General features: G+C 47.5%; 1 protein-coding gene across 5 annotated transcripts in view; it reads right to left on the bottom strand.

Moving 5' to 3' along the window:
* Positions 1-25,808, bottom strand: part of LOC119957305 (glycerol-3-phosphate acyltransferase 1, mitochondrial-like) — a 72,216-nt gene that overhangs the window by 31,847 nt on the left and 14,561 nt on the right. For all 5 annotated transcript variants that reach the window (XM_038785159.1, XM_038785163.1, XM_038785160.1 and 2 more), the window contains exons 5-14: positions 25,052-25,159; positions 24,692-24,811; positions 22,016-22,115; positions 20,837-20,973; positions 19,937-20,030; positions 17,640-17,849; positions 14,890-14,997; positions 3,784-3,869; positions 535-653; positions 23-93 (exon numbers count right to left, since the gene is read on the bottom strand). In XM_038785159.1, coding sequence (XP_038641087.1) covers positions 23-93; positions 535-653; positions 3,784-3,869; positions 14,890-14,997; positions 17,640-17,849; positions 19,937-20,030; positions 20,837-20,973; positions 22,016-22,115; positions 24,692-24,811; positions 25,052-25,159 — 1,153 coding nt within the window. The remainder of the gene's footprint in view (positions 1-22; positions 94-534; positions 654-3,783; positions 3,870-14,889; positions 14,998-17,639; positions 17,850-19,936; positions 20,031-20,836; positions 20,974-22,015; positions 22,116-24,691; positions 24,812-25,051; positions 25,160-25,808) is intronic.

Raw genomic sequence — 25,808 nt, 5'->3', positions numbered from 1 at the left:
TAACTGATCAGAGACAACCTACCTGTCGGTGCTTGTGAAACAGGAGGCAGGCCATGATGGTGGTCGACATGACCGCTGAGCAACAAGTAGCATCTGACAGAAAGACTGGGAATTAGTTACAGGAAATCAAAGTCCTGAGAAACTACTCCACTCCACGTGTAACCATAATTGGAATCAAACTTACAGATTAATGGAATGTAAAAGATCATTTGGCCCATCTTAACTGTCAAAGAATTGCTGAATTCAATTCCGCACCCCATCACTTTCCTGATAGCCTTGAAGATTAGTGCTCTTCAAGCACAGGTCTGATTTTGTTCTAAATTTCCCTGGTGATTGATTCCCTCCCTTTTCAAGTAAAGTCCAGATCTTAACAACCCTCTGTGCCAAAATACTTCCCATTCTCCCACAAGTTCCTTTGCCAATTATTTTAAATCTATGATCTCAGGCTACCTATCTACTTGCCAGATGCAACAGTTTCAAAACCCCTCATAATCTTGACAACCCTAAGTATTCATCAATATCACGTAATCTTACTGTAAAGCATGTGCCTTGCCAGATCAGCTACTAGCACTCGGTGGCGTTTGCTCAGTTGAATCAAATCTTCATTGTTCAGAAGCCAGTCCTTTGATTTCTCGTAGTACACAGCATCAGAGCTGAAACACAATGTATTTTATCAAAAAACCAAGGACATGTTTCCAACATTTAACTCTATCGCTTTAATTCTCCCTCAACAGCTCCATTTTAACATTTCATTGTCCACCGTTATGGAACAAGGAATCTATTGCGATACAGCAAAAGAATCTGACAGATAGTTCCTTTAACCTCATGACGAATGAAAATTGCCACCACCAATCGGACTACAATAAGAACCATGTTTGATCCGTGCTGGCTTTAATGCTCAGGCTCCCATCCATTTTATCATTCATCACTTACAGTGCTGGAGTGTTCCAGGAAAATATGGAGAAGCAGCTGGGTGTAGTTGCCTGATCAGGACTTAAGGTGTCAGTATATGAACATAAGAATGAGAAGCACAAGGAGGCCACTTGGCCTTTCAAGCTGTTCTACCATTCAATAAGACTGTAAGACATAGGAGCAGAATTAGGCCACTTGGCCCATTGAGTCTGCTCAGTTATTCAATCATGGCTGATATTTTTCTTGTCCCTATTCTCCTGTCTTCTCCCCATAACCCTGATCCCCTTGCTCATCAAGAACGTCTCTGTCTTTAAAGTCACTCCGTGACTTGGTCTCCACAGCCTTCTGCGACAAAGACCTTGCAGTATCCTTTAAGTTTCAATAAGATCCCGCCTCATCCTGCTAAACTCCGAGTACAGACCCAGAGTCCTCAATCGTTCCTCATACGACATGCTCTTCATTCCCAAGATCATTCTTGTGAATCTCCTCTGGACCCTTTCCGTGGCCAGCACATCCTTCCTTAGGTACAAGGCCCAAAACCGCTCAGAATCCTCCAAATGGGGTCTGACCAGAGCCTTATACAGCCTGAACAGTACATCCCTGGTCTTGTATTCTAGCCATCTCGGCATGAATGCTAACATTGCATTTGCTTTCCTAACTGCCAACTGAACCTGCACGTTAACTTTAAGAGAATCATGAACAGGGACTCCCAAGTCCCTTTGTGCTTCTGATTTCCTGAGCATTTCCCCATTTAGAAAATAGTCTATGCCTCCATTCTTCTTTCCAAGTGCATAACCTCAAACTTTTCCACATTGTATTCCATCTGCCACTTCTTTGTCCACTCTCCTAGCCTGTCCAAATCCTTCTGCAGCACCACCCCCCCCCCCCCCACCCCCGCTTCTTCAATACTACCTGTCCCTTTGTATCATCTGCAAACATGGCAACAGTGCCTTCAGATCCTTCTTCCAGATCATTAATGTATATCATAGCTGATTTTATTGTAACCTCAACACATTCCCACCTACCCCCAATAACCCTTCATGCACTTGCTTATCAAGAATCGATCTCGCTCCACTTCCTTTTGAGGAAGTGTTCCAAAGTCTTAGTCCCCCTCAGAAAATAAATTTTCCCAATCTCTGTTTAAATGGGTGGTCCCTTGTTTCTAAACAGTGACCCCTAGTTCTAGATTCTCCCTCAAGAGGAACCATCCGTTCCGCATCCACTCTGTCAAGACCCTTCAGGATCTTCAATGTTTCAATCAGGTTGACTCGTACTCTTTCACACTCAGATACAAGCCTAGCATACCCAACCTTTCCTCATAGCACAACCTTCCCATGTCAAATTTTAGTCCAGTAAAATTTCCTGAACCGCTTCCAGCAAATTTACATTGTTCCTTAAATAAGACGACCAATACTATACATGGTACTCCATGTTGTCTCACCAATGCCTTGGATAATTGAAGCATAACCTCTCTATATTTGTATTCAATTGTATTCAAACTTTATTATTCAATAAACAATAACATTCTATCAGCTTTCCTAATTACTTACTGTATCTGCATACTAACCTTTTCAGTCATGCACAAGGACATCCAAATCTGTCCACACACTGCAACTTTTTGCTAGTTAAATAATAAGTTTCTTTTTCTTTCTTAAAATTATGTTTATTTTTAAAAATTAATATTAAACAAAACCATCCAAAATAATTTACTAAAATTACACAATAAAAGAAAGAGGCAAATAAGCACAAACACATAAACTTTCGCCCAAAAAATTAAACTAAACCCCAAAACTGCTGACTGTGAAGAGCTCCTTAAAAAAGTAAAACAAATGGCTGCAATCATAGGTACAACCCTTCTACCAACCCTCTAATGCTGTACTTAACCGTCTCCAAATGTAGAAAAGACATGAAGTCATCCAACCAAGGCAAGGCACGAGGCGAAGTAGGGGAGCTCCATCCAGCAGAACTCGTCTACAGGCTATCAATAAAGCGAAAGTGAGAACATCTGCTTTCACCCCCATCTGAAGCACCAGTGAGTCGGATACCCAAATATGGCTACCAGAGGACATGGATAAACATAGAGTATCTCTGGCATGGTGTTTAAGAAAGAGGCCCATAAGCTTACCAACTTGGGACAAGACAAGAACATACGAGTATGGTTAGCTGGCCCCCGAGAGCAGCACTTACACTTGTCCTCCACCAGACAAAAACACACTCATCATTGCTTTACTCAGGTGCACCCTGTGCATCACCTTGAATTGGATCAGACTAAGCCGAGCACATGAAGATGTGTTCCAAAAACTTTGTTCCATCCTCCCTCTCCATTTTTCTAATGATTACGCTGGGAGTCATGTCCCTAAGTTGCTAATCTGCTCACTAAAAGAAACAATTTCCCTATTTACTCTCAACGATTTCATAACTTTGAAAATCTTCACTGTCACTCGCCGTAACCATTTTTGCAATGATGACAGCTCCAATGGTCAAACCTTTCAAAATATTTTCCTCTCAACTGTTCTTTTTTTCTGAATGCAGTGCTTCATATTTTGCAATGAACTGCTTCTGTCAGCACATTGGTTCGCTGAGAGTACAGGCAATGAGCTTGGTATCTTCTGGTCAGCAGAGCTCAGGACTGCGCCCAGTAAAGAATTCATTCACTCATTGAAACACATAGCGCATCTGTAACACTGTATAAAAATAAAGCTTAGTTCTCATTTAATCTGTACTGTGAGACAGTTATCCTATTGGAGGATCCAACAAGAAATTAGAATACATGCACCCGATAAGAAATTAGCTGCACGACACAATCATTCTGGTGAGGTGGAAATCACTTTGTGTTTAAAGGACACATAATGAATGCCCTTAATTTCTCACCTGTATCCTAGCACATAAGGCAATAAGATCTTCTGCAGCGGAATTGTTGAAGTACACAAATGAATTCCTTCATTCTCGACGTAATCCTGGAGTAGAGAAAAACTATTTAAATCAGACTCCAAAAAGAGATGCAGACTTAGCCCCCACCCCACATTGGAAAACATTAATGGTACAGAAGAAATTTTGAATCACTCAAGGACATTCCTTAAAACCTTCCTTTTAGGCCAAGATTTTAGTTACCCGGCCTTTTGGCCTGGTGTCAAACTTTATTTTAAAACATTTGAAATGCTTTGAAACATTTTGTTATTTTAAGGCACCAGTTCTTATTGTTGAATCAGAGATTAAAAACCTGCTACAGCCTATCTGGGCACAGGACTAAAAACAACCAATAATCTGCAAATACATCGTCTAACCTAGCAGACTTTTTTTATATAAATATTTTTATTGGGCTTTTGAACAAAGTATATTTACCGTTATGTACACAGAATAAGAAATATAGGGGTAGCATGGTGGCGCAGTGGGTTAGCCCTGCAGCCTCACGGCGCTGAGGTCCCAGGTTCGATCCCGGCTCTGGGTCACTGTATGTGTGGAGTTTGCACATTCTCCCCGTGTTTGCATGGGTTTCACCCCCACAACCCAAAGATGTGCAGGGTGGGTGGATTGGCCATGCTAAATTGCCCCTTAATTGGAAAAAATGAATTGGGTACTCTAAATTTTTTTTTAAAAGATTAAGAAATATAATATAGAAGAGAATATTCACCCAAACATAACAGAAAAAAAAAAGTAATAATAAAAAATAAAATAAAAATAAAATAGAATAACTGGGAGGGTATTGTGCACGAGCTCAACAGCAGCAACTCTGTACAACTGGCAAAATTATTTATAACACACATAAGTAGGCGACTGTTTGTGGGGGGACAGGGTGGTGGAGACTGGGGAGCTAAATATACATTTGGGTGCCGGAGAAATACTCGAATGGTGTTGGCGTTGTCACTTGCTTCTTCCGGACGGATCTCGCTGCAGTTGTCGTGTCGTGCTCACTTCCGCTTCAGCCGTTCCTCCTGTCTTTGCCTGTATTCTCTTTGTTCTCTGTTCCTGGAGGTGCTAAGTTTGTTATTGTATTCCGTGCCCTCCTTCCGGTGGTCCTTTCCCAGCCTCCCCCCCCACATCCCTGGTTCTCCTCTCTTGTTCCCTGTCCCTACCCCCACCCCCTCCACCCTCCTGTGGTTCGCTTTTCTTAGGTTTAGCTGTCCCCGCCTGCCCCCCCCTCTCCCGGTCTAGCTCTCCCTCTCATGCTTTGGCTACTTTCCCCTGATTCTTGGCTACCTGGCTATTCTTCTGCTTGTTCGTTGGCCACAAACAGGTCCCGGAACAATTGGGTGAATGGCTACCACGTTCTGTGGAAGCCGTCGTCTGACCCCCGGATGGCGAATTTGATTTTCTCCATTTGGAGAGATTCCGAGAGGTTGGACAGCCAGTCTGCAGCTTTGCGTGGTGCTGCTGACCGCCAGCTGAACAGGATTCTACGGCGGGCGATCAGGGAGGTAAAGGCAAGGGAGTCCGCCCTCCTCCCCAAGAATAGATCTGACTGGTCTGAAACCCCAAAGACCGCCACTTTCGGGCATGGCTACACCCTCACCCCCACCACTTTGGACATTGCCTCGAAGAAGGCTGTCCAGTACCCCGCAAGTCTGGGGCAAGACCAGAACATGTGGGCGTGGTTGGCCGGGCCTCCTTGGCACCGTTCACACTTATCAGCCACCTCCGGGAAGAACCTACTCATATGGACTCTTGTTAAGTGGGCTCTATGTACCACTTTTAGCTGCATCAGGCTGAGCCTTGTGCACGTGGAGATGGTGTTGACCCTGTGCAGTGCTTCGCTCCAGAGTCCCCACCCTATCTCAATCCCCAGGTCCTCCTCCCATTTCTTTCTTGTTGCGTCCAGTACGGTGTTGGCCCTCTCTACCAGTCGGTCATACATGTTGCTACAGTTTCCTTTATCTGCTTGCGTCCAGTAACTCTTCCAGTAATGTCTGCCGTGGCGGTTCTGGGTACGTCCTTGTCTCCTTTCGTAGGAAGTTTTTGAGTTCTAGATACCTTAGCTCGTTCCTCCTGGCTAGCTGGAATTTCTTTGGTCAGTTCGCCAGTGTTGTGATCCTGCTGTCCGTGCCTGGGTCCCTGACTGTCAGTGTTCCTCCATCCTGCCCCCACCTTTTGTAGGTGGCGTCAGTCAATGCTGGTGTGAACCTATGGTTGTTGCAGATGGGAGCTTTGGCCGACAGCGCTTTATCCGACATTGCTGTCGGCCAAACTGCTACCGTAGTTGGTTCCAGGATTGGAGGGTGGCTATCACCACTGGGTTGCTGGAGTGTTTTTTGGGTGGGGATGGAACTGCTGCCATGGCGAGGGCCCGGAGGGAGGTCCCCATGCAGGAGGCCTCTTCCGCCCGCACCCATTCGGGCTCTGGCTCCTTGATCCATCTCCTTATTCGCTCGGCCGTTGCCACCCAGTGGTCGAATTGTCGGTTTGGGAGGGTTGGACCCCACCCTGGATTTTGTTTTTTGCAGGACCTTCTTTGGGATCCTAGCATTCTCCCACCCCCCACCCCCCTCCATATGAACGCCATGATTAGTTTGTCCAGTGCTTTAAAATGGCCTTGGGGACGTAGATTGGAATGGATCTAAGTAGGAAGAGGTACCTGGACAGTACGTTCATTTCGATCGTCTGGACTCTCCTCGCGAGGGAGAGTGGGAGTGTGTTCCATCTTTGCAGGTCCTTTTTTTACTTCCTCTGTAAGACTGGTAAGGTTCCATTTGTGTATCTCTTTCAGTAATAGGCTATTTGGATCCCCAGGTAGAGGAAATTGTGTCGGGCTTGTTTAAACGGCAGTCCCGTTAGTGCTGCCCCCCTCCTTGTGGGTGTACCGGGAAAATCTCTCTTTTGCTCATGTTAATTTTGTAGCCCGAGAAGGTGCCAAACTCTTTCAAGAGCGCGATGATTCCGTCCATGCTGCATTGTGGGTCCGAAATGTAGAGGAGCAGGTCATCTGCATTGAGTGAGACTCTGCTCTCTGCCGCCCCTTTGGATCCCCCTCCAGCTTTTTGCTGCTCTTAGCGCGATTGCGAGTGGTTCGATCGCTGGACGTATCGGGAGTTGGTGTTATTGGTCCGTACGCTCGCATGGGAGCGTTGTTTAGGAGCTTTACCCAGGAGGTGAACGCTGTTCCAAGTGCGAAACACTCCAGTACCTCTATGAGGTATTTCCATTCGACTCTGTTGAAGGCCTTTTCTGCGTCTAGTGAGACGATCACCTCTGGTGTTCTCTCCCGGAGGGGATCATTATCACGTTCGGCAGGCGCCTGATGTTCGAGGTAAACTATCAACCTTTGACAAAGCCAATCTGGTCCTCTGCGACCACCTCTGGTACACTATTGGCTCGGATTTTGGCCAATATTTTGGCATCTGCGTTCAGCAGTGAGATGGGTCTGTATGACCCACATTCCGTTGCATCTTTGTCTTTCCTCAGACGCTGGCCGGCATTAGTGCTGCTGCTTAGGTATCAGCGAGATTGAGGCCTGTGCTGGCGTGGGTGGCAGTGTGGCCCTAGCTAGCGAGTCTGTGAACATCTCCCGCAGGTGCGGAGCCAGTGCTGTTGCAAATTTTTTGTAGAAGTCCGCCGGGAACCCCGGTGCCTTCCCTGCCTGCATGGAGCTAATACTGTCCATGATCTCTCCCAGTGCTAATGGTGCTTCCAGACCCCGTTGTCTGCCCTCCCCCACGACTGGAATGTCCAGTCCATCAAGAAACAGTTTCATCCCGGATTCCCCATTGGGGGCTCTGAGGTGTACAGCCCTTGGTAGAAGGCCTTGAAGGTTTGGTTGATCTTTCCTGGTTCTGTTTCTAATGTGCCTCTGGTATCCCTGATTTGTGCAATTTCTCTGGTGGCTGCCTGCTTTCTCAACTGGTGTGCAAACAGGTGGTTGGCTTTGTCTCCGTGTTCGCATAGGGTCCCACGTGCCTGGCAAAGTTGGTGCATTGCTTTCCTGGTGAAGAGCAGATCAAAGTTCCTTTGTAGCTCATTCCTCTCTGCCAGGAGCTCTGTGGTCGGGGCCTCGGACTATTTACGGTCTACCTCCAGTATTGAGTCAACCAGCTACTGCCTAGCCGCCTTTTCCTCCCCATCTCTTTGCACTTTGAAAGCGATGATTTCCCCTCTTAGTACGGCCTTTAGCGCTTCTCAGGACGTGGAGGGTGAGACCTCCCCGTTCTGGTTGTTCTCCATGTACTCTGCTATGTCCCATGATATATTTTTGTTGAAGGCCTTGTCAGCGAGTAGGGCAATATCCAACCTCCATGTGGGGCGTTGGGCCCTGCCCGTCTCCAGCCTCACGTCCATGTAATGTGGAGCGTGGTCGAATATCACAATTGCGGAGTAGTTACAAAGAAGTAACTTCTCGTGTATACGTTGTGTACTGGGAACAAAAAGGAAAACTCCTTCTCCTCTGGGTGGGCGAACCTCCCATTTGTTCCATAAAGTGACTGAGTTCCCTTGCCATGCTTGAGGTTTCACCCGTTTTGGGGTTTGATCTGTCTGTCGTTGGACCCTGTACACAGTTGAAGTCCCCCCCATGATCGGTGCATCGCTATGTCTCGGATTTCTGCCATTGTCTTCTTGATGAAGTTCGTGTCATCCCAGTTGGGTGCGTACACATTAACTAGTACTACCGGTGCCCCATCCAGGGCCCCGCTGACCATGATGTAACGTCTCCCCGAGTCCGTAACCGTCATTGTCGCCCTAAACATCGTCCTCTTGCTGATCAGTATTGCCACCCCCTGGCCCTTGTCCCATAACAGGAATGGTAAGTTTGTCCCACCCAGCCCTTTCTTGCCTGCAGTCGGTCCTGCTCTCTCAGGTGTGTCTCTTGGAGGAAGACTATGTCGGCCCTCATATTTCTTAGGTGGGTGAGGACTCTGGATCTTTTCACTGGGCCGTTGAGTCCCCTTACGTTCCAGGTGACTATCCTGGTAGGGGGCTTCTGTCCCCTCGCTCCTGTGGGATTAACCATACTTAACTGGTGGACGCGGCCCAAAGGGTTTCCCTTTGTTAGGGGGCCGTCCAAGATGGCCGCTGTCACTGCTCTACCCATGCGGTCGGGTCCCTACGCTCCAGGTTTCCATTTGTCCAGGGGGCACCCGACATGGCTGTCTACTGTGTGTCCGCCACGTGGGTAGTCCCCTGCACTCTGGGGTCTCCCTTTGTCCAGAGACATTACTGGGTGGGTGCTTGCAACGATTCCTTGTTTCGAGGCCTTGGTTGTGGCACTTTGTAGTCCTATTGCTATTGCTTTTCTAGCCTTGCTTGTCCCTTCCTCCCTGTCCCGCTCCCCCCCCCCCCCCCCCCCCCCCCCCCCCCCCTCTCCCCCGGTCTCTCCCTCCCAGTGTTTCCGCCCCCCCCATCCCCCCGGTCTCTCCCTTCCCCGCCGCCCCCCCTTTTTCCCCCTCTCCCGTGTACCCCTCTTTTGTCCCTCTTTCCCCTTTTCCTATCCCTCTTTGCTCTCCCGCCTCCATTAAGTGGTTCCCCCCCACCCCCTACCTGGCACCTATCCCCCTGTTGGCGGCGCGCTGCGGCCCTGCTTGGTGCATGCCCCCGGCGCTAGCTTTACTGCTAGTGCGGTGGCCCCCCTCTTGAGAGTTACAGTCTCACTTCTCCCTTGCCCGTCCTCTGCGGTTTTGTGCCCATTCATCCCCCATCCCACCCTGCACTCCTCTTGCTTGCTCTACATTCTCCGCTACTCTCATTCCCTCATGCTGGGACTGGTCTCCCACCTGAAGCGGTCCCTTGGGCAGTGGTTTGCTTTTTGTTCAGGGTGCGCTCACCGTGTCGGGGGTGCCTGGAGTTGCCTTCTCCGTACCCCCTCCTCCCCCCATCGTCGGCGTTTTGTTGCCCCTTGCCAGGGGCCCCTTATTTCTACCCTGGTTGCTGGTTTTCCAGCCCATGTTCCGTGCCAAACTTGTTTGCTTCGGCGGGGGCTGTGGAGAAGTATTCTCTTTCTTGATATGTGACAGCATACTAGAACGCACTTTGCTCTACTGAATTTGGCCCGTCTCCTGGCTAGGTCTGCCCCAATGTCCTCGTAAATTCTGATGAAGTGTCCTTCCCATTTGCAGGTTTTGTTTTTCCTGGCCCAGCGCAGGATTGTTTCCCTGTCCTGATACCAGTGCAGTTTAGCTATAACTGCTCTTGGGTGGTCCCCTGCCTTGTGCTTCGGGCGCAGTGGCCAGTGTGCTCTGTCCATTTCTGGTGGGTTGGGGAAAGTTTTTCTCCCCACTCAGTTGCCCAGCATCTTGGCCATGTGTGGGGTTTCTACCCTTGATACCCTCTGATAGGCCCACTATCCTGACATTTTACCTTCTCAAGCCGTTTTCCTGATTGTCCACTCTGCCCATCAGGTTCCATCTGTGTTGTGCCCAGTCTCGCCACCTCCTTCTCCAGGGCCGTGATCCGGTCGCTCATTTCAGTTGCGGCTTTCTCCAACTCCTTAATGGTCGCCTCTTGGTCTTCCAGTTTCTCCTCTTGGGCTTCCATGTTCTCCTCTGCTCTGCCCAGGGTGTGCCTTTGCCATTGCTGCCTGCACTGCGGCCTCTATGTCTGCCCTAGTCTCTGCCTTGTTTTCCTGCTGATTGTGATGAACCACTGTGTATACCTGTATTAGGGGATGTAAGGTAGGACCTATACTACAGGTTCGCCGGTAGCCCCTGCCGGCTGGCTCCGCTCACAAGGAGCCGAATAAATATGCGTGTCCTCCACTGATCTGCCATTTCGCCAGCTGCAGTAGGAGGCCACGCATCTGACTGCAATAAAGCCACAGTTGTACCCAATCTGAGTCTTTTGTGCAATTGATCGTGCATCAATTTACTGCAGTCAGATTTTCAACGAAAAGGATATCAGAATCAAACCAGATCGCCTGCAGCTGGATCCGCACTCGCCCGATGCCAGAAAGGACTTTAATCACTGGCTAGCTTGTTTTGAGGCTTACATCAACGCTGCGACCCCCACGCCGACGGAAGCTCAGAAGATACAGGTCTTGTACTCCAGGTTGAGCTCCAGCGTGTTCCCGTTGATCCAGGACGACCCAAATTACGCGGAAGCGATGGCACTCCTAAAAGAAAACTATGCGCAGAAAGCAAATATGATCTTCGCCAGGCACATACTCGCCACTCGCTCTCAACTCGCTGGTGAGTCCATCGAAGACTTCTGGCGGGCCCTAATCCCACTCGTACAGGACTATGACTGTCAGGCCGTTACGGCCACCGAACATTCTAATCTCCTCATGCGCGACACGTTCGTAACGGGAATTGCGTCGGACCCCATCCGACAACGACTGCTGGAAGGGGCCACGCTCGACCTAGCTGAGACAAACACTTTAGCCCTCTCCATGACGGTTGCATGCCGTAATGTCCAGGCCTAGCCCGCTCGCCGCGCAGCCCACCCGTCGTTCCCCTCCTGGACCCCGCAAACGACCCCCCCCAGCTGGGGCCCTGCCTAGTCAATACGCCTGCGCCGCACGCAAATCCGCACACCCCAGGGGTCCCCGCTGCTACTTCTGCAGCCAACATAAGCACCCCCGCTATCGCCCGCTCCCCCCAGCCAAATGCACAATGGCCGCCGCCATCGTCTTCTCCCGGGTCCACATGCGGCCCATGGGCACCGCCATCTTGCCCAGCTCCACAGTGTGTCCCATGGGTGCCCCATCTTGTCCCGCCCCCGTAATGTGCGCCCCATGGGAGGCGCCATTTTGTTCCCCACAGGACCTCCGGAGGCCGCCAGCTTGTCTTCCCCACGGGGCTGGAACGCCAACTACACATCACGATCTGGGCCGCCGCGCTCTCCATCCGAAACCTCTTGACGACCACCCGTAACTCGCCTCGATGACACTGGATCAGTCTCGTCCACACAACCTGGCCACCGCTTCGACAACGGTGAAAATCAACGGCCACATGACCTCTTGCCTGCTGGACTCCGGGAGCAGCGAAAGCTTCATACACCCGGATACGGTAAGGCGCTGCTCCCTCGCGGTCCACCCCACCAAGCAACGCATCTCCCTGGCCTCCGGATCCCATTCCGTCCCGATCCAAGGGTTCTGCACGGTCACGCTCACTGTCCAGGGCGTAGAATTCAGCGGTTTCCGTCTCTACGTCTTCCCCAACCTCTGCACTGCACTATTGCTGGGCCTGGAATCTCCAGTGCAATCTCCAGAGCCTCACCCTCAAGTTCGGCGGGCCCCTACCTCCACTCACCGTTTGCGGACTCGCGACCATCAAGGTTGACCCCCCTCCCTCTTTGCCAATCTAACTTCGGATTGCAAGCCCGTTGCCACCAGGAGCAGATCATACAGGATAAGACATTCATCAGGTCCGACGTCCAGCGGCTGCTTCGGGAGGGTATCATCGAGGCCAGCAATAGCACCTGGAGAGCCCAAGTAAAACGGGGGAGAAACACAGAATGGTCGTGGACTACAGCCTGACCATCAATCGGTACACACAGCTCGATGCGTACCCCCTCCCACGCATATCTGATATGGTCAATCAGATTGCCCAGTACCGGGTCTTCTGGTAATCGACCTGAAATCCCCTACCAACAGCTCCCCTTCCGTAAATTGGACCGTCCATACACTGCCTTCGAGGCGGACGGTCGGCATTATCACTTTCTTAGGGTTCCCTTCGGCGTCACTAACGGGGTCTCGGTCTTCCAAAGGGAGATGGACCGAATGGTCGACCGGTACAGTTTGCGGACCACATTTCCGTACTTAGATAATGTCACCATCTGCGGCCATGACCAGCAGGACCACGATTCCCCCCAGATGCCCTCTCCCGAGGTACATGTGCCAGCGCACAAGTAGACCAACTCCAGGCCCTGCACGACAGCCTTTGTCACCTGGGGGTCACACGACTGTACCACCTCGTCAAAGCTCGCAACCTGCCCTACTCCATCGAGGAAGTACGGGCGGTCACCAGAGACTGCCAGGTCTTTGCGGAGTGCAAGACGCACTTCTACTGGCCGGACCGTGCACGCCTGAAGGCCTCCCGCCCCTTTGAACGCCACAGTGTGGATTTCAAAGGGCCCCTCCCCTCCACCGACCGCAACACGTATATCCTCAGTGTGGTCGATGAGTTCTCCAGATTCCCCTTCGCCATCCCATGCCCCGATATGACATCTGCCACCGTCATCAAGGCCCTCAACACAATCTTCGCTCTGTTCGGTTTCCCCGCCTACATCCACAGTGACAGGAGATCCTCATTCATGAGCGATGAGCTGCGTCAGTTCCTGCTCAGCAGGGGTATCGCCTCCAGCAGAACGTCCAGCTACAACCCAGGGAAACGGGCAGGTAGAGAGGGAAAACGGGACGGTTTGGAGGGCCGTCCAGCTGGCCCTACGGTCCAGGAACCTCCCAGCCTCTCGCTGGCAGGAGGTCCTCCCTGATGCACTCCACTCCATTCGGTCACTACTGTGCACCGTCACAAAATACACACCCCATGAACGTGTTTTTACCTTCCCCAGGAAGTCCACATCCGGGGTGTCGCTCCCGACTTGGCTCGCAGCTCCAGGACCGGTCCTGCTCCGTAGGCATGTCCGACTCCACAAGGCGGACCCCTTGGTGAACAGGGTACACTTGCTCCACGCCAACCCTCAGTATGCCTATGTGGAGTTCCCCGACGGCCGCCAAGATACTGTCTCCCCCAGAGACCTGGCACTCCAACACACTTCCCCACCCATGCGCCACCCTGCCCTCCCCTGGCGCTACCAACATTAACCCCACCAGATCCATCCCTCCTTCCCCTGTCCACGCAAGAGGATGAAGATTTCGGCACGCTCCCGGGGTCATCCGACTACTGGCCAGCATCAACACCGCCAGCACCAACATCGGTGACACCAGCACTGCCATCGCCGCCACCGTTACGTCGCTCCCAGCGAATCGTCAAAGCACCGGATCGACTGAACCTCTGACGGGCACCGGACCGTCAAACTGGACATTTTTTTCCTTCCCCACTGTACATAATTTGCAACATTGTATATAGTTCCACATCACCCCCGCCGGACTCATTTTTAACAGGGGGTGAATGTGGTGAACCACTGTGTATACCTGTATTGGGGATATAAGGTAGGACCTGTACTACAGGTTCGCCAGTAGCCCCTGCCGGCTGGCTCCGCCCACAAGGAGCCATATAAATATGCGTGTCCTCCACTGATCTGCCATTTCGCCAGCTGCAGTAGGAGGCCACGCATCTGACTGCAATAAAGCCACAGTTGTACCCAATCTGAGTCTTTTGTGCAATTGATGTTCCCTCAGCGCCTCGGCAAAGGCTGCCTTCCAGTTCCAGTTCCCCCCGGCCCAGGGGGAAAATGCTCCTGTCTGCCCAGTTCTTTTTGTTGCGGCGAACCTTCCGTTCCGCTGCTTCGTGCGCTGATTAGCTCGTTTGAACGAGCTTGCACATCGCCCCATCTGCTTTTGGTGCCCCTTCTCCCTCTGCTTTGGCTCCCTTCTGGCATTTTTCCCTCCTCTTTTTCCCTTTCTATTCCTCCCTTTTTCCTTTCCCCTCCCTTCTCTCCTTTGCCACTTTTTTAAAATAAAATTCTTTTCAAGAGAATTTGTTCATCTTTTGGGGGGGAAAAAGGTGAAAAAAATGTCTTTCTCTTTCCTGCTGGCTCGGTCCGCCAATCGTCCTGCCCTGCGCTCTGCTGCCGTGCATGGTGGTGGTGCCGCCAGATCGCTCTGCTCCCGAGCGCCCAGTTCTCACACTCTAATGAGCTTTGGAGTCCGGGTTTTTCTTCTTCCCCACTCGTTGTGGGGGAGGGGCCCTAACGGGTGAATTTGCACACTTGGCTGCAAGTTCTCGGCGACGAGTGGGGAGCTGAATCGCCTAGCAGACTTTTGATTACTGTGCAATATGCTGAGAGCTATCCTGTGTTATATTTGAAATTCTGTTCCAAAATATTTCACATTTGAATCTTTCAGAATAATATTCACTGCACCTTTTTCTTTCTGGATAATTACATCACATTACCTACACTAACAAGTGTTCCAACATTAACAAATCCACCTGATACCTTCAAAGAAAACGGTTGTCCAAAATCCACCCGGATGCAGCCGTAGCTCTTTTGTAGGAATCTGAACACCCAACGAATTGCTGCAAATACAGTTGTCTTTTCAGTTCCCTGCACAACACAAAATATTTACAACATATGAAACATGTGTTACAGACTTTATAGTTAAGAATATAGGGCCATGAAAGGTCCCGATGCCAGCACTCAAGACAATGGGGTGGCATACTGCTCGTGTCTTTTTCCTTGCAATTCTCTCCGATCCTCTTGTGAAGGTGCTGGGCCTTAATTTGCATCATCACAGAAATTGCTTGGTTCACCAGGCAAAAAAAAAAGTTGCACCTGACTGTCTTAGCTAGTTAGTTAATATGCTCATGAAACAAATTCTGACACAAGTTTGTTACCCAGGCAGCAAGCAACAGAAGCAATGGGAAACTTCAAATTTATGAGTAGCAGTGACTCTGTAAAAACATCCATCTTCATTGCAACAATGAAGACAGCAAAGAGAGGATCTAGAGATTGTATTGATCCCTTTTGATTTTACCAGCTCAGGGCATCCTCAGTCACAGGGTTAACACAAGGTTAAATAAAATAATTGCGTTTGGGACAGTCAGTTGAATTCAAGGTAATTAAGAAGTAAAAAGGGTCATATGATTTGCCAGTTTCTACCCGATTCTAATCTGTGGGGCTCGGGACGGGGAGTGTAGACAAGGGCAAGACTTGCCAAAAGTAAGGTGAAACACTATTTACAGCTGAAAGAGCATCTGGGCCTCACTGCTGTTGGTTGGTTTAGGAATTCTCCAAAAATTGAGGGAAACACATGATGACTCCGTGAAACAGACAGATGTGAACCCATTGGAAGATGGGAGAATGTCCTTGAAATGCATACTCCTGTGGAAAGCGAAGTGGAAACATATATATGCAGCGTGGGTTTATCAGTCACGTTAAAAGCAATAAGGTTGAAATTTCTGTAGCTGTCTCCAAACTAATGTTTAATTCATGTTTTTCCATCCAGTCTAATAAAGGGTGCGAAATGCACATTTTCTCAAACCTTTTCAGAATAATTCTGAAATTAAAAAAAAAAGTAAGGTTAGTAAGGTTAATGGGGGGGGGTTGTTGGGTTACGGGTATAGGATGGATACGTGGGTTTGAGTAGGGTGATCATGGCTCGGCACAACATTGAGGGCCGAAGGGCCTGTTCTGTGCTGTACTGTTCTATGTTCTATGTTCTAATTATACAGTAGTCCCCCGTTATACCGCGCTCCGCAATACCGCGGTTCGCGATATACCGCGGGGGGGCTTATGGACCCCAACTATCAGTTGTGTCAATTTCAGCGGCCGGCTCACTTTGATCCGGAGAGGGAAGCTGCTCTCACTGAAGCAATCAGCCGGCCGCTGAAATTGACACTGCCCGCTGCTCTCTCCCTCCAATCCAACTTTTAAGTTTTAATGTTTCTGATTGGAGGGAGAGAGCAGCGGGCAGTGTCAATTTCAGCGGCCGGCTGATTGCTTCAGTGAGAGAGCAGCTTCCCTCTCTGGATCAAAGTGAGCCGTCCGCTGAAATTGACACTGCCGGCTGCTCTCTCCCTCCAATCAGAAACATTAAAACTTAAAAGTTGGATTGGAGGGAGAGAGCAGCGGGCAGTGTCAATTTCAGCGGCCGGCTGATTGTTTCAGTGAGAGAGCAGCTTCCCTCTCCGGATCAAAGTGAGCCGGCCGCTGAAATTGACACTGTTTTAATTGGATCCACGATGGGGGTTTTAAATTTATTTAAACATCTATGCTAGCGCTTCCCATTGAGAGTCTACGGGGGTCTGACCTCTCCCCCCGCCCCCAGTAGACTCACAATGGGAAGCGCTAGCATAGATTTTTAAATAAATTTAAAACCCCCATCATGGATATCCGCGGCTCGGATACAACGCGGGTGGCTGTCTTGGACCCCAACACCCGCGTTATAAAGGGGGACTACTGTATAGCTGAGGAAATTCAGGGCTACTAGCTTTTTGCTGGGAAAAAGTTGCAAGGAGCATCAGCCATTCTTGGGTACCTCACCCAGGTGGCCATTTTTTAAGTCAGTATAGTCAATTAGGATGAGGATGAGGAAACCTTAAATTTCCTCCCCTTCAGTCCAGTGGAACTGAATGCCAATATCGATGACCCTCCGGCAGCCTCAGCAGAGACTGGGTAACTGACCATGGACTCCGTACTCCCCGAGTCTGTGCAACTGAATACCATGTTAGGTCAGTATTGGATTGGCATATTTGGTAACTCTTGTTTAGTAGTAGTCAGTCTTGAGCACAAAACATAGGTTGACACTGCAGCACGACTGCTTACGAGATACTAAGTCAAGGCTCTTCCTGCTCCCGCGGACATCAAAGATCCCAAATCACTACCTGAAAAGCAGGAAATTCACCCAGCTTCCTAATAAATATTCCTCTCTACCATTTGTGCAACTTGACTGAGTGCAAAGTGGCTGCCAGATTTGCCAATAAAAGGGACTAACTTGAAAATTAACCCATTGATCGTAAAATGCTTTCAGATCTGCAGTGGACAAAATGAAGTGCAATCGAAGTCTTTCTTTACTGTTAATTTGTGAAACACAATCCTTCTGAAATGATGGGGTTTCAACAAGTGAGAAAACACAGACAACTTAAAAAGCTCCTTCATGAAGCTGGGAACAAAAATCACATGCAGATATTATGAAACTCAGACACTGGACTTAGCAATTTTCATGTACTGAACACAAACTACCTTACCATCTGTTCAAAGTAGCTTTCCTCAACGATACAATCATAAGAGACACCCACAGGTATCAGTACAGCATCTGGTATTGATTGGTTGTGAAAAGCATCAAATACCCGAGCCAGCCACATTAAGCCTGTGAGACAGGGCCGTGCAGAACATGGAACAGGATCTTCGAGGTAAACCACCAGGCTCTGCTGTTCAATCAACATTTCCTTGATATACTGCAATATCAAAAACAGACAGTGAGCCTGAGCAATTCCTTCAGTCTTGCAGCCACATACCTTAACAGGAAGCCTTGACACAGAATCCAGCAATTATCCAACTGTACCAGGCAAGTATGTGACAAGATTCTGTGCTCGCAATTTTTTATATGCATGTGCGGGAATATGGCATTGAGATAGAGAATCAGCCATGATCGCATTGAATGGTGGAGCAGGGTTGAAGGGCCAAATGGCCTACTGCTGCCCCTATTCTCAATGGCTCCTCAAACACAAGTAAGGGTAAACGGACATAATCAGAATGAAAAAGCCGAGGAAGTGCCGAGATGCAGGAAAGGCATATCCCTGGCAGCAGACTGTCTTGCCACATTCTTTTGTCACAGAATTTTGTTTTAAAAACACACCCTATGGACATAACGTATTCCTAAATTCTCACTTAAGAAACAAAAAAAAACAAAATCCCCGAATGTGACAAGTAAATTGGGTTATTTCATTATCAGAGAAATTGCAAATGGAGCTGAACACTCAAACAGTCAACAACAATGCCACTCCAGACCTGAGGAGGTAAAGTCTTCACCTCTGGATCACGAGTTCCCACTTCAGGACTTGACCACATTCTCAAAACAGCTGAACATGGTTCAGCCAAGGACAGCACCATGAGGACAACCATGGCTTGGGGCTGCGATTATTGGCCTCTCAACAAAACATATTCAGTCATGCATGATTCCAGCCACTGAAGACTTGATCCTTGACTTCTAAGAATGAATCTCCCACATTCCAAAAGAACTGTTAACAGACAGGCTGAAGCATAACTTGGCAGTGTTAGAGCCATTAGGAGCAGTAAGAGTAGATGAAGACATGATAATTCAGCCCTGAAACTTTTCCATTTTGCACCCAACTGCTGACCCTTCTCGACACCAACTCTAGACATACTGGGCTGGATTCTCCAAAGCCCTGCGCCAAAATTGTGCTCAGCGCAAGGGCGGAGAATCAATGTTCCCGACCGAATCGTGCGCGGCGCCGCTCCGGCGATTCTCTGGCCCCATGAGGTAAGTGAATCGACCGTTATTTTTTGCAGTGAAACGCCACCATTTTTACGCTGGTGTGGGGAAATAGCCCCATTTTTGGAGAATCCAGCCCCTTAATTTTAAGTAAAAAATTGTTTTTTGGCACTGTTTCTTAAAGCTCAGCTAAATCAAACAATTGAAATGCTCAAGTTGTGACAACCACTCACGGATGATAGATCTAGAGTGGAAAATTAGTCTCTTCAGACAATCTCAGACCGATTATAGATTCGCAGTTATTTCTGCTTTTATTCCAAGGATTTTGTTCAACATTCCTTGGCTACGAGATGCAAGAATATTTGGTACGGTCTGGTTTTGCAAAATTGGAGGAATGGATCAATGGACTCAACTGTACCACTCGTGTTCAGTTGCAGAGGAAGAAAGTCTATGCTAGTCTGGCTTCCAGACTTCAATAGCACAGTGTTCAGAGCACGAGGGTGCGTTAACATTGTTAGCCATGTGAGGTTGAATGCTTAATTGAAGTATGTTTTCACGTTCGGAGAGACCAGCTGAGGAATTAATTTTAAGTTAGATTTCAGCAAAGTCTAAATTTGTTTTTCTTCATTCAACAAACATTGGTGACAACCCACTGCTTCAGTCCCCAAATATTACTGAAAACCATCAGAGGGGATAAATCTAAATTACACAAACTCTCGGCATAGCTGGTAATTTAACATCTCATTAAACCGAGTATTTGTTGAACATTCTCTCCACAGCAAGGCGATTATAAATACTGCTGACGACCTTTGTGAACAGATTTTACTTGTGATATAATATGGAGCACATGTAATAAGGATTGACTGGGATTACATTAAATATTAGGCAAAGTTTGTTCAACTCGCAAAGAGGGTTCTGTTCTAATCACTTGAATTCCAAAGTGACTAGTTTTGCATCTGTTGGAACTGGCAATGCAGCTCACATTCATCAAGCTCGTGTAATTTGACCTCAAGTTGGTTCAGAGATCAGGTGCTACAAATTCACATTGCGAGAGGTGCTTCAATACAAAAAGGAAGTTTGCAAACTAACCGAATTTAAGACAACCCTGTACAAATGCTCTCTAGGGCTGGCTCCGTGTACCATCTGTGGAGTGAAGATTCCTCCCAACTTCCGAAGCAGAGGCCTGATCAGTTGAAAGAACACCACAGAGAGCATTACACACAGTCACATTCAAATAATTTCTAACATAGCCATGACTAAATATAACCTTCCAACAATCACATCACAACTCTGACCTCTCTCTGATCCTTAGGTCCCAACACTTGAATTTATCAGCTGAATTTCCAATGTGTTACTGCTCTTCTGACATGTAGAGGGGGTAGGAGTTTGCTTACAAGGAGGCAATTTGTTGAGACAAGCAGTGAGATAGTTTCTGTACCTTTTTTGAAAAATGTTTACTTCACTATAAATGTACCTCACTCTTAGTGCTTCAGCTGCAGTTCAATTTGTGCTGAAGAGTGGGATTGGAAGATACACTTTCTGGCCATCTGGCAGTGTGGGATGACATTATTTTAACATTCCCAAAGTGCTGACTTCTCTGAACAAATCAGTCTTGATGACAAACCAATGACAAATGCATGGCACAGATGTCAGTAATAATGTAACTGAACAGCAACAATTCGTGAAAGTTTATTCTAATATTTCCAATAATCCAAGAATGGTTACAGCACAGAGAATAATAAAGGCACAGGACAAGCAACACTGATATTGTCACATACAGTACAAGGACAGTCACCTACAGACACAAACCTTCTATTCACATTTACACCTGACATTAAGGGGAAGGGGGAGCTGCAAAATGACACCAGCATCACCAAACCAGCACAATACGACAGAGAAAGGACAAATGTTTTACTCTGGTGATGGTGAAATACTTAACAGTTCTATACATCTCATTTACTCTTCGCAATTTGAGGACTTGGTGGTTACCTGAGAAATGGGAGTTGGACATCTTCTCCACAAGTCATGTATGGGACTCTGATACTATGGCAGAAAAGGACAAAGGTAACCAGTAGGTAGTCCAAGCGAGACTTGTGAAGAGAGAGAAAGATGAACGGACCATCATACTGCCAAAATACAAAGTATTTTCCAACATTTATTAGGGTGTTCATTACATTCTTAGCCTGCACTGTGACAGCAAACACTTACAAGTGACTTACAAGGGGAGGTGGTGGCATAGTTTAGGGCTGGTTTAGCTCAGTGGGCTGGACAGCTGGTTTGTGATGCAGAACAAGGCCAGCAGCACGGGTTCAATTCCCGTTACCAGTTTACCCGAACAGGTGCCGGAATATTGCAACTCGGGGCTTTTCACAGTACCTTCATACGTGTGACAATAAAAGGTTATTATTAGTGGTATTGTTACTGGACTAGTAAACTAGAAACCCAGGCGCGTTCGAATCCCGCCAGTGCAGAATTCAATGAAAATCTGGAATTAAAAGTCTAATGATGACCGTGAAACCTTTGTCGATTGTCATAAAAAGAACATCCGATTCACTAATGTCTTTAAGTTTAGGGAAGGAAATCTACCATCCTTACCTGGTCTGGTCTACATGTGACCCCCAGGCCCACAGCAATGTGTTTGAGTCTTAACTCAAGGGCAATTAGGGATGGGCAATGCTGGTCCAGTCAGTGACGCCCATGTCCCATGAACAAATTGTTAAAAACTATTATTTAAACAAGGACATAGTTGGTTGGAGCATAAATTTACTCAAAGAAACTGACTGAATTAATCCAACAGGTTGTTTCCTTCAGGAAACCAGTTGACTGGTTGCAAATATAAAACAGTAATGTTGTGTGCACCTGCAGCAGCTGACTGCGAGGCCATGTTAATTGTTGGTCAATTTCTTACACTTCACATTAATGAGATATGGAAAATTGAGCAAAAGCCAGTGTTGCAACCTACTGCAGTACCTAAACTCTGCCACCAAGGGGCATTGGTACTCTTTTTTGGGATGAATGCAGCCCAGGGGTTCCGGAATGATAGTTACACAACTAGTGGTTTCAGTACATTCCAACAACACATTAAGCCTGAGACTGGAAACCTGTTCTACCAATGGCACTTCTCCGAACAGGTAGAAGTACACAACCTCACCTCTGCCAGTACCTCACCTCTGCCCTTGCTTTCCGCAGCATCTCAATTTGCCCTCGGTGAACTTGCAGATTCACAAAAACGCAGTTAAATACTTTCAGCAGCACCCAACTAGACAATCTAAGTGGATAAAACAGACATGATTATGTTTCATCACACGGTCACAACTTCATCAGGCAGGGGAGGTGGTGGTGTCATGGTATTGTCACTGGATTATCAATCCGGAGACCCAGGATAACGTTTTGGGAACCTGGGTTTGAATCCCACCATGGCAGATTGTGAAATTTAGAATTAAAAATGTCTCATGATGACCAAGAAATCATTGTTGTTGTCATAAAAATTCATCTGTTTAACTGATGTGCAGCTGATCAGGCCGACACGTTGTGTTTTGAGACCTTGCCGTTGCAATGGTGCACACAGAAGTGCTGGTGATTTAACTAGAATGATGTTTCCTGATTAACACGTGGAAACATAACAAACAGAGTGTTATACAGACTAGGTTACTGTTTGAGCTGTGTGAACTCTCCTGGAACTACCCTATATGCGACTGTCCTATTGTACACGTTACTACCAACTGGGGACAGTCGGATGTCCCATGACCGACATCTGACACCACCAGCTGGTGGGAGGTCGCATTGCTAACTATACACAATATTATTCACAGGCACACACGTGACTCCAGATCCACAGCAATGTTATTCACTCTAAAATGAATTTCAAAATGGCCCATCAAGCCACTCAGTTCAAGGGCAATTAGGGATGGGCAACAAATGCTGGCCCAACCAGCTGTGCCCACATCCCATGAATGAATTTGAAAAAAAGAATTCCATATCGATCTCTGTCCCACTAATCCAATGCAATGATTTTTATGAAATGTATTAACATAATGAACAGAACAGTCCCATGGCCACTGATTGTGTGGAGTTTCCAAATTCTCCCTATGTCTGCATGGGTCGCACCCCACAACCCAAAGATTTACCTGGCAGATGGATGGGCCACACTAAATTGCTCCTTAATTGGAAACAAAAAGGAAAAAAAATGAGTTCAGAGAACCATGGCACAAACAAGGGGCGGGATTCTCCGACTCCGCAGCCACCTGCCGATTCTCCACGCTCGACGGGCTAAATGCCGGCTGAGTTAGGCCGAGTCCCGCGGGCGCCGTTCGCGTGTGGTCCAACCCGGTGGGACCACGGCATCATTCTGCGGGGGCCGTCCTGGTATGGTGGAGGGGGGATCCGACTCCGGGGGGCCTCCACGGTGGCTTATCCCAGGGGCGGGGGGGGCTATGTTTCTCCGCATCGGGCCCCTGTAGGGCTCTGCCATGTTGTCTAGGGGCCGGCGCAGAAAGGCAACCTATGCTGATGTGCAAACTCACGCAGGCCATGGCGCATGTCCGAACTCGCGCTGGTCGTGCTGGTGCCTGTTTCGGCAGCTGGAGCTGCGTGAGGAGCTCCAGTGCCGTGCTGGCCCTTATGCGTCGCAGGATCGCTGATCCGGGGGGCCAGGTGACATCGTCGTAAAACGCTCCCCTCAATAAATCTACTTATTTACATTAAAAAATTTATTAAAACAAGAGGAGGCAAACCGTAACACGGTAAGTGTACTGGAAAGTGCACTTGGAACCAAATTGTGGCTAAATTAGCAAAGCACCTCCCTTACATTGAGGAAATACCCGTGCAATTCAGGTCATTTTGAACCTTAAAGCTAGCCGAACCAATTACTAAACTTTAACCATATTAATCTCACCTACATCATAACCTTAAATCAAAACATTCTCCACCCTTAAATATGGGTGACAGAACAAGGACCCCAGCGCAATAGTTAATGTACCGCAAGGGAAAGCTGAAAAAGAAATGAAATAAATAATTAAAGTACTAAAAAGCAGAGATTAACCCTCGTACCTTTTGCATCATGATTTAATTAGAAAAATTAGGCAAAGAGACCTTAAGTCTACCCTCCTGAAACTTAACGAGCTACTCTGAAGCAGCACAATAGAGCTAACCCGTCTCTGTGGCAAAAGAGTGGGGAGACTTCCAAGTAGTGGTGACAAGCCTACCAAGTTTAATGATAGCTGGTTACCCAAGAAAATAACTTTAATTCTGCATTAATCTCCTTTCTACTAAATAATAATTTTGTTATTAAAGTTAAACATAGAGATTAATAGTTATTTAGAAAAGGAACAGCCCTTCTAAATTAAGATACAACTTTTTAAGGTGGTTAATGATCTTAATCATTAAAGTTTTTTTCCTCAGTGGGCCTAAAAGCAGCCACCTGTTAAGTAAGCTACATAGCTCTAGTTACATAAAAACCCATAATTTAGATATTTACTCAAAACCCCTATTGGGTTATGACGGGGTCAACACTTGGCACCAGGATCGGAGAATCCCGCCCGAGGTTTGAGGAACTTCAAATGTACACATCATTGCTGGAATTTAACCAACTGGAATCTGCAGCTGGGACTCCCATTTTTCAACAGGGCATTAGCTTGCAGAAGAGTGCAGGTCAACCCACCTCGGTGTCATGAGTGAGTCAGACTGGCTAGCTAATCACCAACAGCTTTTCGTGAAGGCTGTTTTTTCCCTCGTGGAGGTGGACACAATATAAACATAGACAGAAGAAATTCTTCCAGGGTTCGTTTTACAGCAGAACTGCAGCATTTTTACATCTCTTGACCTAATCACGAAACCGTCCCATACCTGAGTAAAACGGGTGAGATTATCGCTTGCATCTGATGGAAAATTCCCAGCACATTCCTCAGGTTATAAGGTGATTTCTGGTCAGATATGTTAGATAAGTTCTCAACGGCTTCCTTTACTCTGTACAAACAGAATCAGTCATTGTACAATTATAACCTCATTCAAAGAATGGAATAAATAAATAAATAAATCTTTTATTGTCACAAGTAGGCTTACATTAACACTGCAATGAACGTACTGTGAAAAGCCCCTGCAATGAAGTTACTGTGAAAAACCCCTAGTCGCCACATTAAGGAAGGAAAAAAACAGAGTGGGAATATATTATTGTGGGCTTATCATCTGCACCATTACATTTCTCACCTTTCATTGTTGATGATTCGGTGCTCTAGGAAGGGGACATCTGGGTAAATTGCACGCTCGTTAACAAAGAGGAAATTGCAAAGGCGTCGGGCCAGCCAACCTCGATACCTGCAGCAGTGGTTTAGGGAAGGAAGATTTCAAATCATCCACATGTTCAATACAGCTCAATGTTAAATATGCTTGTAGTTCATGAACTTCAAACCTTTGTGGACAATAGAGTGATAGTTAAGATGAGCAACTCACAAACAAATCACTAACTTCATGTTGAAGAGGGAAAAAAAATTAATACCATTGCAAAAAGCACTAATTAATGACATTAGTTTTGGGTATGCGTTTACATTAGCTATTATTTTACCAACAACTTGAGTTTAACTTCATTCCAAGGCATTTTGTTCACTTAATCAATGCATTGCAGCAAAAAAAAGGCCTAAGTAATTTCTGAAGATACGACATTTACACAGAATATTAGTTGTTTGCCCATTATCTGCCACAAGCAGCTTATAAAACACTGGCAGCGGTAAGATCTATACCACATCTCCAACTGTTTTGTAATATTAGCACCTCACTCACCAGAATCCCAAGATTTAACTGCCAGAATCTGCATAACATACTCTCGCAAAGTACAGTGACAGTTTGTTACCATGACCCCACAACTGAGAGGATCTTGCACCACACATGACTAATGTAGCAGACTAGGACAACACTTTTTCATATTCCTACTTTCTGCTCTAATCTAAATCTGTGCTGCAGGATTTTC

This window comes from Scyliorhinus canicula, chromosome 26, assembly GCF_902713615.1.
Source record: "Scyliorhinus canicula chromosome 26, sScyCan1.1, whole genome shotgun sequence".
In the NCBI taxonomy this organism is placed as follows: Eukaryota; Metazoa; Chordata; class Chondrichthyes; order Carcharhiniformes; family Scyliorhinidae; genus Scyliorhinus; species Scyliorhinus canicula.
The sequence above is the reverse complement of the archived record's forward strand: the minus strand, read 5'-3'. Positions and strand labels throughout refer to the sequence as shown.